Source organism: Cuculus canorus, chromosome 1 (genome assembly GCF_017976375.1).
Source record: "Cuculus canorus isolate bCucCan1 chromosome 1, bCucCan1.pri, whole genome shotgun sequence".
In the NCBI taxonomy this organism is placed as follows: Eukaryota; Metazoa; Chordata; class Aves; order Cuculiformes; family Cuculidae; genus Cuculus; species Cuculus canorus.
In genome coordinates this window covers 5,964,158-5,977,743 of record NC_071401.1, presented here as the reverse complement: position 1 = coordinate 5,977,743, position 13,586 = coordinate 5,964,158, and the positions used below count along the sequence as shown (strand labels likewise).

The 13,586-nt window shown below is 41.7% G+C and overlaps 1 protein-coding gene across 1 annotated transcript in view; it reads right to left on the bottom strand.

Moving 5' to 3' along the window:
- DDX10 (DEAD-box helicase 10) overlaps positions 1–13,340 on the bottom strand; it is a 191,648-nt gene extending 178,308 nt beyond the window's left edge. The window contains exons 1-7 of the mRNA XM_054056496.1: positions 13,081–13,340; positions 6,829–6,889; positions 6,440–6,570; positions 4,586–4,744; positions 4,017–4,137; positions 2,763–2,952; positions 753–879 (exon numbers count right to left, since the gene is read on the bottom strand). Of these exons, the coding sequence (XP_053912471.1) occupies positions 753–879; positions 2,763–2,952; positions 4,017–4,137; positions 4,586–4,744; positions 6,440–6,570; positions 6,829–6,889; positions 13,081–13,257 (966 nt within the window). The 5' untranslated portion in view covers positions 13,258–13,340. The remainder of the gene's footprint in view (positions 1–752; positions 880–2,762; positions 2,953–4,016; positions 4,138–4,585; positions 4,745–6,439; positions 6,571–6,828; positions 6,890–13,080) is intronic.
- Positions 13,341–13,586: the final 246 nt, after the last annotated feature.

Below are 13,586 nucleotides of genomic sequence, written 5' to 3'. Positions count from 1 at the left end.
GGGGCCTGCAGGAAAGCTGGAGAGGGGCTATTCATAAAGGCTTGTGGGGATAGGACGAGCGGGAATGGGTATAAACTGGAAAGGGACAGATTTAGACTGGACATTAGGAAGAATTTCTTCACTATGAGAGTGGTGAGACACTGGCACAGGTTGCCCAGGGAAGCTGTGGCTGCCCCATCCCTGGAGGTGTTCAAGGCCAGGCTGGATGGGGCCTTGGGCAGCCTGATTTAGTGGGATGTCCTTGCCCATGGCAGGGGGGTTGGAACTAGATGATCTTCACGGTCCCTTCCCACCCTAACTATTCTATGATTCTAAATAACCACAAGAAAAAACTTTCCCTGTGCTACAATTATAATTTCTTATATAGGCACATTTAAAAGCTCACTAAGAAAGTAGGTACATCTACTATAACACTCTGTAACCCAACTATGAAATGCATCATGAGACAAAACTGAAACAGCTGGCCCTTAGGGACAAAACTTTTAACATTCTTTTTTAACAGGAATGCACAAAATGGTTGAGTACACTGAGGTCTCCAAGACCTCCTTGCATCGAGCCTGGGTCACTGTGCTTCCTGGCAGTCAGGTCCTGCACAACATCCCTACAGCAGTAGTTGATGTTTGGTTCCTCCCACAATTTCCTGTCGCAAACTACTCCAGAACCTCACCTCTCTGGTGCTTCGACATTTATTAATCTTAATTGTAAGAGTTTTAACATGCTACTGGGGAGTCAGGGTTGGGGGATAGCCATACCTCTTTACAGCTTGCAAAAAACACAATGCTCTTCTTCTTCAAGTGACTTCTCAGGAAAGAGTACAGCATGTTTACTTTTTGCTGGAGCTCACAGACAACATAGTTCTGACCCAATGTTGCCGGGGTACTAAAAAAAAAATAAAAACCCACCCAAAAAGTACATTTAGATAATGTTAGTTCCCATAACATTACAATGAGAAGAAAAGCAGGGAAAGGAAAGAGAATACGTAGGCATATAGTATCTACAGAGCTGCCTGTCCTTTCTTTTAAGTCAAGAGCATCTGAAAAATATGCAGAAAAAGGGGAAAAAAAAAAAAAAAAAAAGAAAAAAGTCAGGCTGGAAAGTTCTCTCACTTTGAGGAACAATTCTTAGCAGCTCCACTAGAAAGCTACTCTTGAAAGATGAATCAATTTGCTCACTAAAAGCCAGTGGGGAGGAGGGGATGACTTTTGACATTAATTCTAAATTCATTTATTGCTACTGAGCCAAACTCCTTCCATGTCTAAGCAGCGACATTCAAACTGCCTTTACTTAAAACACAGTTTTGTCTATTAGTCCTATTAAAAGCATCATTTATGCTTAAGGCAATGTCAAAGCACAGCCTAGTCGCACACAAATAGAGTATTGATGTACTTCTGCTGATTACACCCTGACATGCAAAGTGACTTTGTGAAGCTCTGAAATGTCATCTTAACTCACCTTTACATTCCTTACAAAAAAAACTAAACTGAAGAATTTGCCCTTGAAAAACATTTAAATGCTCATCACTCACACTGCCTCTGCTACACCCTAAACAGGCCAAGGGTATTCAAAATAATTTTATTAAAAGTGTCAATTGAGAGGATGAAATTAAGAGATGCTGCTCCTTTCAGCTAGTCAATTTGAATTATGCCGCAGCACCTTCTGTTTTCTAAGTCTTCCAGAGGAAACTGTTTTCATAATAATAACAAATTCTATCTTAAGGCCATGAATTCTAAAACAAATGAATATTTTACTTTTTTTGATTCATTTTATTATCTAATTGCACTCTCCTAAATATTTTTTTAAATGCAATTTAGAATAGACCTCTCTCAAAAAAAAATGTGAGATCTGTGAAACAGGAGTATAGTCAGTTTTCAAAATGAAGACAACATGCTAGGCTTGTACATCCTTTTCTGCTAAGAGGCTATTAATCACACAGATATTTTTTCAGGCAATCATGCTTATTTAAGATGCCTTTGATAGTACTCCTGATTTGAAAAAGGTATTTGCAGTGCAATACAGGGATAATATAATAACACAAACTGCCTCAGGGTTCAACCTGGTTCTACTGTTCATTTTGCTAATCATTTCTTGTTTATTCTTGGGAAATCCATTTTTATCACTATGCTGCACCTTCCTCCTGCATCTCACATATGGAGCACATCAGGAACCCACAAGACTTACTGCACGTGGACTAATGCCACATGCTTTCCTTTGGGCACCTAATACTGAATACACAAGCAAGACGTGCATTCTGCACTTTCCCAACAGAGTAGCGTTTCCTTGGAAAACCAGATCTATCAATGGCACGCGGAACTGCAGAACCACATCTGGTGGTTCTGCACACTAAGTATACACACACAGAAGGCGAGGAAACCAAATCACAAAAAAACCCTCCAGCAATTCAGACGTGAGTGCTGTTATACTCAGGACACAGCTCTATCCAGGTTATAACCCACCCTGGGGCTTACTACCACGCAACAAAATTCCCAGTCTGAGAAAGTACCTGAGGAGACACAAGGAAAGAGAAGATTCAGCCTCCTTGTAATCAATCGGTCAGAACTAGTACCTCTTTATCTGGAAAATCCTTGCTTTCAGGAAGGCACATGAAACATTCAGACACTGAAGGAAGGAGGAGGATACAGAAGGTAACTTCTGATTCAAGGAACCGACAGTCAGGAAAGCAATTGGGTAGGATCACCATCTGTTTAACGCACACAGGTATAGCACAGGAAAAAAAAAAAAAAAAAAACATTATCCCAACATACCTGAACTTGGCTTTCTCATGAACCCAAACATATTCCGGATCTTTCAGACTCAGTCGTGCAAGATCCTTCACGGATTTTGTTTGCGTTGCAGAAAAAAGCAAGGTCTGGCGTTTCTTAGGTAGATTTTCTATGATTGCGTTCATTGTATCAGCAAACCCCATGTCTAGGATTCTATCAGCTTCATCAAGAACTGAAATGAGAAAAGATTTGAGAAAAACTGGATTTAATTTTATTTATTAAAAAAAAGACATAATAATCGTACATTAAACCCATATGGTACAAAAATCCATGCCTTCTTAAACTGCAGAGATTAGCTTAAATTATCAGGATTGTCTTTAGACATTCACATAATCCACGAAATATGCTTTTAGAAAAACTGCAATACAAGTCATAGCGTAAGAGATCAGCATTTCAAGTAAACGGTTCAGCAATTTGCAAATCAAAAAAGTCTCTGTTCTACTACTGAAACAAAAGCGCGGAATATAGAACAGTGCTGCACTATTCATGACAGAAAACATGCACCTAAGCTGAATTTACCATTCAAACGCAGAGAATAAACTAAGAAGCAGAGAGACAAAGCTTTAAGAAAAGGGTCTGCGTTTAACGCAATTCTTGTCTAACTGCCATGAATTGTACTCACTGTATCAACCATAATTTCACATTTTATTGGCTGCATTAGCTTAATTACTTTTCAGTTCCTCAAGCTATGCTAAAGATTATGCACAGTTCTCAGAGGCAGGCAAACCTTTTCATTACACTGAAATATTTATTCAGGTTGGAAGGATGAAAAGAAACGATGTTAACAATACTAACAAAACGATGAAAAGAAGAGCAATATGTCTTAAAATTCAAAGAAAAGCATTTCCTAGAACTGGCCCAAAATACACACACTCTAATGGATATTCCATATAGTTAATTATCATGTCAGGAAAAACAAGAGAACCATAGCCAGAAAGGAGAGGCAAGTGATCTAAAGGATTCTATGGAGCACTACGTTTGATTTTGGGTTCCTTACTAACTCACTTACTTGTTTTTATTATTATAAGGAAGGCATGCTCAGCAATCGCTTTGAGAGAAAGTACACACAAGAAAGGGGTTTCTCGTTTCCTGTTTTAAATTTCTATGTTTCAACTTAAATGCCATTTCACCTGCATATCATGACTGGAATAAATGTTTTATCCAAGGAAGTGCTCCACACAGTTACGAACAGTCACAAGATATTTCTGAGTTCTTTCAAGTACTTAAAAAACTTACTCAACATTTGCAGATCAGAAGCATAGAAATATGAAGTTTCATCCATGTGCTGCAGAAGCCGTCCTGGAGTGCAAATTAGCATATTTATGTGGTGGATTCTTTCAGTCTCTTCTTTCAGATCCTGAAAAGGAGTTAAACCAGCTAAGCTCTAGTTGTTCGCACTAGAAGTCCCGTACCAGAGATGGTCAGGCCAGCTTAAACTATTGGTAGCTTTTAGAAAGAATAACCAAGGATCAGCCTTTCCTCTTTGTACAGAGATATCACAATCTCTTCAGCATGCTCACATTTGCGGCTTGAACAAAAAGTATTTCAGAATAATCTAAATTAACAGGATCGTCCTGGAAGGATTGCGAGAAGGTCCATCCAGTCATGTAACCTGTAAAGACTGTAAATATACAAAAGCTTCAAAAGACACAGGCTACACAGAGAGGAAAACGATAGGTCATTGATAGGTTCCCATTACCCGCTCTCTTCCCTGACTTTTCATTTCAAGGGTTTCCTTCCTGAACTAACACTTCATATAACACTCATTTATGCTTCCACGTAGCAAACTCCAAGAGAGGACACACCTTTCCTCCAATGATAAGGCCAGCTGAGAACTCATGATTCTTTCCCACTTTACGCAGAACCTTGAAGGTTTGATACGCCAATTCCCGGGTAGGTGATATTATCAAAACTCCTAGCCCATCAGCTGAAGTCCACTGCTGGCGATACAGGAGTTCCAAAGCCTGAAAAAAATACCGTATTCTCACTATAAGAAATCTCAGAAGGAAAATACATAGCAACAAAAAATTTGCTAGAAAGTGTCATAAAAAAAAAAAACACTCAAATTAAAATCATGACTTTAAGAAATGTCAGTGTAAATTTCACATAGTTTGATTATATATAAATTCTAACTGACAGTAATGATACATTCTGCATCAAAGTTTCTTGGTACCAATCTAGGGCATGCAGTAATTGGTGGTAAATCATGAACACTTTACTGCACAATTAACCCTACACTGCTAAACTCTGGAAAGCAAGCCTTAATCATTTATAGGAGAATAGATATCAGATGTAGAAACACATGACAAATGTCCCTGCTTATAAGATTTTGTGGGAACCAGAAACAGTATGAGCAATTAGAAGAAAGTCAATTATCGCAGATTTAATTCTGGTTATAGACTTCAATCAGTAATATCCACATATGCTATACACAAAGCATTCCGACTAAAGTTGTCATGTACCTCAGACCAGGATTATTCCTCCTGTTATGAATTCTTACTGCAGAAACACTATCAGGCAGCTAATCCTAACACAAAAATTCCACAGGTATGAATACCTGAAGTATTCTGAAATATTGAAGGCTATTAAGCATCTTGTATAATTAATTTTTTTTCACTCATCTGTCAAGCTCCTCAATAATTTTCTGCCCTAAAACTGTTTTAAAATAAGCTTTGTGAAACAAAATACTTCTACTCCTAGACTAAGTAACTGAGCAATCTCACTTTTGTTTCTCAAGCTCACAAGACTGTCTTTTGAAGCCACCTGAATTTTTTACTCTTTATTAATAAAAAATAAATCTTTTAAAAAAAACAGCATAAAGCATAAATCTTTTCAACTGGAGATGGTAGTCAAAACACCTACTCCTGTTCCCACAGTTACTGACAGAACATTCTCCAAAGAAATTTATGCTCATAAAAATGCAAGTGATGTTTAAAACAACCAAAAATGCCTCTGTAATCAAAACACTTATTTTTCCCTTTATCTGATCGTAAGTGGATACAAAACTTACCACGTCATGTGCGCACTTTAAGCAAATGACTCAACTGCACTTTCAATTTGAACAAATGAAATGCAGAGCATAATGTTTTGAGTAAAACAGTTAAACATGTATTATCTATGACAGGGGACTTTAATCTGTTTTCCTGATTGTGCCTAAAAGTGATTTCTAAGGAGTACACAAAGACAACGAGGAAATGAAGTACACAATCACTAAAGTTTGCTATATAAAGTCCAAATCCTAAAACTTTAAAGGGGTGAAAACTACTCACCTAAAAATTTGAAGTCTAAGGAACTGATGAAATCTTACCATTCTACTTCACACACTTAGTTTTCAAATTTTGAAACAATTTGACAACTAGAGTTGCACCAGGGAAACAGATTCCTGAGAGAAAAACTAAGCACTTCCTAAATCACACAGTGTGTATTAACATAAGGATCAAAATGGAAGTTTTAAGTGTCAGAATATTCCTAGGGCCAAAAATATATAACTTTCAGAACCTCAAGAGGCTTTATTAAATTAGTATCTTGGCTTTCTTGCAACATCTAGATCAGTTGAATTACAACTTTTCTCCCAGGATCTATTAACCGAAACTGTTTGATATTAAATACTTCCCAGATAACTTGGTTTAAGTACAAACGGAAGGATATAAATTACTTACTGGGACAATAAAAGCCAAGGTTTTGCCTGATCCAGTCTTTGCAGCTCCAAGCACATCTTTACCTTGTAAAGCCAAACCTATGGTTTGCCTCTGTATCTCCGTTACCAAGCGATACTGAGCTTCCTGCAATCCTAATATTTTGAGGGAAGAGGGTGCAGAAGGGGAAGGATTGAAAAAAAAAAAAAGAAAAAAAAAAGAATCTTTATTTCTGTTTTGCCCAGAGAGGTATTCCCCTGTTTAGAAAACACTGTACATGGCAATACTTAATCTAAGGTTTAAAGAAATCTTAAAGAAAATACTAATCTTAGCTAAAAGAAAAAAAATTCAGATGCATGTAAATAATACAATCATTTTTACTCAAATTACCGAAAGAAAACTTTTGTACTCACCTTTTAGGGTTTTCTTTGACAGAGGAAAGTCCGAAAATCTTTCAATTTCACTTGGATTTATCTGAAACAAAGTAAGTTTAATCAGAGCTTACAACTTAAGCATGACAGAAATTAAACAGCACTCGTTAAGTTGCTGTTAATATAAATACGTAGTGGTTCAGCATGACCTGATCCAAGTTATCTGGTCAGGCAATCTATACTAGTTTGACCTAAGCCAAACCGCGCTCCCATCATACACTGTTTAGCAAGTAATAAGATACACTTAAACCACGCAGGCAGTGGAGTCTCCTTCCCTGCAGGCATTCAAAAAGTGTGTAGATGTGGCACTTCACAACATGTTTTAGTGTGGTATTGGGCTGATGGTTGGACTGGATGATCTTAGAGGTCTTTTCCAACCTTAAGTAGGCTGAGAGAGTTGGACTCGTTCAGCCCGGAGAAGGCTTTGAGGAGATGTTATAGCAACCTTCCAGTACTTGAAAGGGGCTACAAGAAAGCTGTGAGGGACTGTTTACAAAGGCTTGTAGTGATAGGACTAGTGGCAATGGGTATAAACCCGAGAAGAGCAGATTTAGGCTAGACATTAGGAAGAATCCCTTTACCATGAGAGTGGTGAGGCACTGGCACAGGTTGCCCAGGAAAGTTGTGGCTGTCCCATCTCTGGAGGTGTTCAAGGCCAGGTTGGATGGGGCCTTGGGCAGCCTGATCTAATGGGATGTCCCTGCCCATGGCAGGTGAACTAGGTGATCTTTAAGGTCCCTTCCAACCCAAACTATTCTACGATTCTATGATTAATGATTCTATAAAGCTCAGAACAATCCAGGCTGAAGGGACCTTAGGAGGTCTCTGCTCCAACCTTCTGCACACAGCAGGTCAGCTCTGAGGTCAGACTCAGTGCTCTGCACTTCGTCAAGTTGGGGCCTGAAATCATCCAAGGACAGAGACTGGTCAGCCTCTCTGGGCCACCCGTGCTTCAGCCTGACTGTCCCCATGGGGCAAGCGTATTCCAGGCTGAGCCTCTCTTCTGCCAGCTTACAAATGTTGTCTCTCATTTTTACACTCTGCACCATTTCCTCAATGATCTCTCCATGAGCACTGACTGAGGGCTTCTGTAAGGTCCTCATCCCAACCCTGAAGCCATCTCTTCTACAGTCTGACAAGCCCAGCTCCTCAAGCCTCTCCTCACAGGACACATGCTCCAGCCTCCACCATTTCACCCTCCACCGAACTGGTTTCATTTATTGATGCCTTTTTCTTATTGGGGGTCCAAAACTAGATGAAGTATTCTTCAGGGAAATAAATAAATAAATAAATAAATAAATAGATAAATAAATAAATGAAACCCTAAAAGTTTCTTAAGATCACATTTTAAAAAGATCCTGGAGCACGCAAGCAAGGTCTAAAGTTTCTGCAATGCAGCATGCCACAAGCCCCTGACACAAATTGCAATTAAACCTCATGCTAAGCATTTCACATACATAATTTCCAAAAATCGGAACTTCTGTAGCCGCCAGAACTGCAGCAATCTTGCATCTACTTGATTGGGACAAGAAGAGTCCACCTTTGTCCTGAAGCTCAACAGACTCACCAACCTCTAGCACCTGGCATACTTAATTTTTTAAAGCTGTCCTATGGGGTAGAAAACATCCTAAAATAAAAGTAGTTCATTGTCCTGACACTTACTAATTTACTTCTCTGCATGCACCCTTGAGCATACTTGAGGGCTGTTAATTACACGCACAAAACCTCCAAGAGCGCGTATCCAAGACCATGAGTTGGCGCAATGATTTACCAACACTTTGAGATGTCAAGTACAGATCTTAAGAAAAATGCAATGCTTTTAAGTCTGTTGTAGCAGACAGGAGACCATCAAAATGAAGAGCTACTGAGCTGTCAGATCAGCCTTATATTTACTTGAAGTACCAAGCCTTCCACAGGCTCTGCCTATTATAGAAAACTGAGAGGTTATACCCATTTAAAGCATTAGATGACAACACTACTCTTTTCTTCTTTTTACTGGAGAGAACTAGGCTGAAAAGTAATTTAATGCATCAATTTGATCGCTAGATAAAAAATAATAACACCCTTATTAAAACCCAGTTTTGACATATTTCAAGACAAAGCTCTTGTAAGGTAGATTTCAAACTTTCACTGTGTCCTAGCAGAGCAATTAAAACTTCTGCCAAATGTTACTCAGAACTCTGAAAGGTGACTTTTTTTTATAAAACCTACTTGTGCTGAGAATTACATACCTTAAGCCAGTACATTTCTGGGAGAAGGGAAAAGTTACCAGAAATCACCCTTAAAAAGTCTTTTTTTCTACTTTCACTATTTCTGACAAATATTTCGAAATTCAGTTGACAATTTTGAAGACATCACACGTAATATCGCATATTGGGCTAATTCCCAGACTTATTAATTTGCATGCTGAAGGACCACAACCCGGTGATTTATACAGGTTCAGCTGAAGTCCAACCAAGAGACTGTCTCCATAGGAAAACAGTACCTACAGGAGGGAAAACTACATTACCAACATCAAAAAATAATTCAAATAATAGGGATCAATTTTAATAGGTTTATGACACACAAAACAGGCTATTGCAACTATGTGATACTGTTCTAAATAATCACATCTGGTTTAAGTATTTCAGAGGTCAACTTCTTTTTAACTCTAGATGACCAGTAAAAACTGATGTATCAATCACAAAGGAGACAAATAACATTCTGCTCTTGTACCTTAAACTCCTCTAAATCAACTTAAAAACCATTACGAATGTCCAAGAAGGGGGAAAAAAGTGAGAATAGTAGTAAAAGAGTGGGAAGCAGGATTGTTATGAAAGGCTATGCCATAAAGGTTCCAATACTATATCTCTGCCCTGTAAACTTCCAGGATCAAAAGAATGATCTGTTGTAGAACCTTTAAATTCCAAAGAAACTGGTTTATTTTTAAATAAAGTCTGAATGGCAGGACAAAGAAGGATCTGTGTTAGGGGTAGAGCTATTCCACATCTACATATACCAGTGAAAAACAACACCAACTTCTACTTTGTTTACTAGTCAGAAGTTAATACCACCTCTGATTTGCTGGGAATCTTTACTTGTGAGCTCTCTCTAATCTGCTCCGGATCTGCTAGCCAAGAGCAGCCAGGTTATTTCAAATACTTCAAATGGTATTGTCATCTAACTTGACTAATTTGGCATAAAACAAGCTAGAAAGAGTTTACACAAACAACTCCCCAGCACATACTGTTAATGCTTTTCATGAGCAGAACTGTGGTGATAGGACAAGGGGGAACAGGTATAAACTGGAGAGGGACAGATTTAGACTGGACATAAGGAAGAATTTCTTCACCATGAGAGTGGTGAGACACTGGAACAGGTTGCCCACGGAAGTTGTGGCTGCCCCATCCCTGGAAGTGTTCAAGGCCAGGTTGGATGGGGCCTTGGGCAGCCTGATCTAGTGGGATGTCCCTGCCCATGGCAGGAGGGTTGGAACTGGCTGATCTTTAAGGTCCCTTCCAAACCAAACTATTCTATGATTCTATGAACTGGACAGAGAAGTACAACCAAGTACAACTGTCATGCCCCTCCCCAGCAAAAGTTAGCAAGGTGTAGAGCCCCACCATACGCAGAGCACATCTAAGCCACAACTCATCCACAACTACCACACTTTCTGCTGATCAGCATGGTTCAAAAGATTGCCATCTCCCAGAGGAACTCGAGGGAATCTGGGTGACAAAACCAACACCACTGACTCCACCTGTAATATTCAAATATCTATTTCCTGACTTGACATCAATCAACATACTCTTCTAATGGGATGTTTGCCTGTGAAGAAAGCATCTCAGGAGGCAAATGTGTCCAATCTCCAACAGAGAGACATGCATGCTGGTAGGTCAGAAGGGCCACGTGCCATCTGGTTACAACCATTCACAGAATCATGGAACAGCTTGGGTTGGAAGAGACCTTTAAGATCATCAAGCCCAGCTGTATACCTAACACCACCAATTCCACCATTAAATCATGTCCCTAAGCATCTATCCATCTTTTTAACACCTCCAAGGATGGTGACATAATCATTTCCCTGGGCAGCCTGTTCCAGTGCTTGACAACCATTTCAATGAAGTAAGATTTCCTAATATGTAACCTAAACCTCTCCTGGCACAACTTGAGGCCACTTCCTTTCATCTTATCCCTTGGAAGAAGAGACCAACACCTGCCAGACTATAACCTCCATTTATGCAGTTGTAGAGAGCAATAAGGTCTCCTCTCAACCTCCTCTTCTCCAGACTAAACAGCCCCAGTTTCTTCAGCCACTCTCCATAACACCTGTGCTCCAGACCACCCTTCACCAGCTTCATTGCCCTTCTCTGGACACTCTCCAGCACCTCAATGTTTCTCTTGAGGTGAGTGTCTCAAAACTGAACACAGCTCTCAAGGTGCAACCTCAACAGCACCGAGTACGTGGTGTCAGTTACCAGGACATCTCCAGCTAGATCAGGCTGCTCACAGTCCCATCCAACCTGACCTTGAGATCATTCCCAACAAATACTTCAATCTGTTTCTCCTTCCTGTGCTCTCTACCACCCACCACCCCTGGCTCCACAGTTTGCCCACAGTTACTTCCACCAGAACCCACTGGGGCTACAGCTACTGCCCTCTCCTCCTCTGCCCTGTGGGGAGAAAGGAGAGGAATGGAGGATCACTCTGCTCATAACTCTGCTCCCTGTTCCTCTACTCTGCCTTTGTGAGACTTCATATAGAGTACTGTGTTCAGTTCTGGAGTCCTCAACACAGGAAAGACATACATTTGTTGGAGCAAGACGAGAGGAAGGCCATAAAGATGATCAGAGGGATGAAGCATCTCCCATACAAGGAAAGGCTGAGCGTTGGTGTTATTTATTCTAGAGAAGAGAAGGCTCCAGGGAGACCTTAGAGCTGCCTTCTAGTACTTAAAGGAGGTCTGCAGGAAAGCTGGGGAGGGGCTCTTTATCAGGGAGTGCAGTGATAGGAGAAGGGGTAACAGTTTTAAGCCATAAGAGGGGAGATTTATATTAGGAAGAAAGTCTTCACAATGATGGTGGTGAGGCAATGGAACAGGTTGCCAAGGGAAGTGGTGAATGCCCCATCCCTGGAAGTGTTCAAGACAAGGTTAGAGGAGGCTATGAGCAACCTGACCCAGCGGGAGGTGTCCCTGCCCATGAAGGAGGAGGGGGGCGGATTGGAACTGGATGTTTTTTACTGTCCCTTCCAACCCAAACCATCTATAATCATTCCAGCCTCATGGAAGTGAAAGCCCTCCCAGTTTAGCACTGTCACCCAAGAGACCTATGAACTATAGGCACCACCAAAAGCAGGAGGGACAGTCCCCTCTCCTCCTCCTCCTCTTCATCCCAGCTCTAAGCCCATGACACAAGAAATAGTTACTATTACAAAACTATTACAAAAAAGTGGAACATTTTGATTTAAGATAGAGTTAAGCTTCATTTAAGTAACCATATTTTTTGTAATATTTTTTGTAAGTTAGACAGAATGTCGCTCTGATAGCATGTTTTTCCAGTATTTTTCATTCTTTGACAATGATAATGGCTATAAACTGGAGAGAGGCAGATTTAGACTACACATAAGGAAGAATTTCTTCACCATGAGAGTGGTGAGACATTGGAATGGGTTGCCCAGGGAAGTTGTGGCTGCCCCATCCCTGGAGGTGTTCAAGGCCAGGTTGGATGGGGCCTTGGGCAGCCTGATCTGGTGGGAGGTGTCCCTGCCCATGGCAGGGGGGGTGGAACTGGATGACCTTTAAGGTCCCTTCCAACCCAAACTAGTCTATGGTAAAAGTCTTGTGTGAAGTATGGTCTGTGCTGAACAAATGTCTCTTCTTCTGGAATCACTTCTCCTTGCAGTCTTTCCTGTCTTAAAAGCTAAGGTCAAGCAGAGCTGGAGCCAGCTCCAAACTAGCAAGAGTTTTGACTGTTGTGAAGCGCATAATAACATTAAAATTAGTCCTTGGAAAGTAACAGAACATGCATAAGATTTCAGGGAAAATTTATACACATGCATGTAAGTGGGAATCTATTCTGTCCCCAGCTCTCGTCTCGCTGCACAGGACTGATGGAGATCGCTCCCTCGTGTTGCCCAGGCCTGAGGAGGGATGCTTGCTCTCTAGAACTCCAAAACGAGCCTCAGAGAGTTTAATTGCCGGTGTTTTCGGGCTGTCCCGTGCCCCCCTCCCCCTTCCCCCCTACAGCCACTCACCCCGGGGTAGCGCTGCACCAGGCGGCCGATGCCCTCCCTCTCCACCTGCCACTCGGGCTTCTGCCTCTCCTTGCGCTGCAGCCGCAGCCTCTTGGTCCGCCGCGTGTATTTCTTCTTCCAGCGCTCGAAGCTGCGCACCGGGTCCACCTCCGCCCCGTCCCCGCCGGCCCGACCCATGCTGCTGATGAGGAGGAGGAGGAGGAGGAGGATGCCGCCGCTTCCCGAGCTGCCGACCTGCTCCCCGCGTGGGTCGCGCTCGGGGCGGGACTGGCGCAGCCGGAGCGCGTCACGGCGGGGCGGGGGAAAGGGAGGGGACTGGGGCGGGGGGGACGGAGTGCGGTGAGTGTCGTGCTGCTGAGATTGAGTCAATGCGGCTCCGCTTCGCTCTGTCCGGCACCGTTCGGGTCAGTGCGGCTCCGCTTCGCTCTGTCCGGCACCGTTTGGGTGAGTGCGGCTCCGCTTCTCTCTGTCCGGCACCGTTTGGGTCAGTGCGGCTCCGCCTCGCT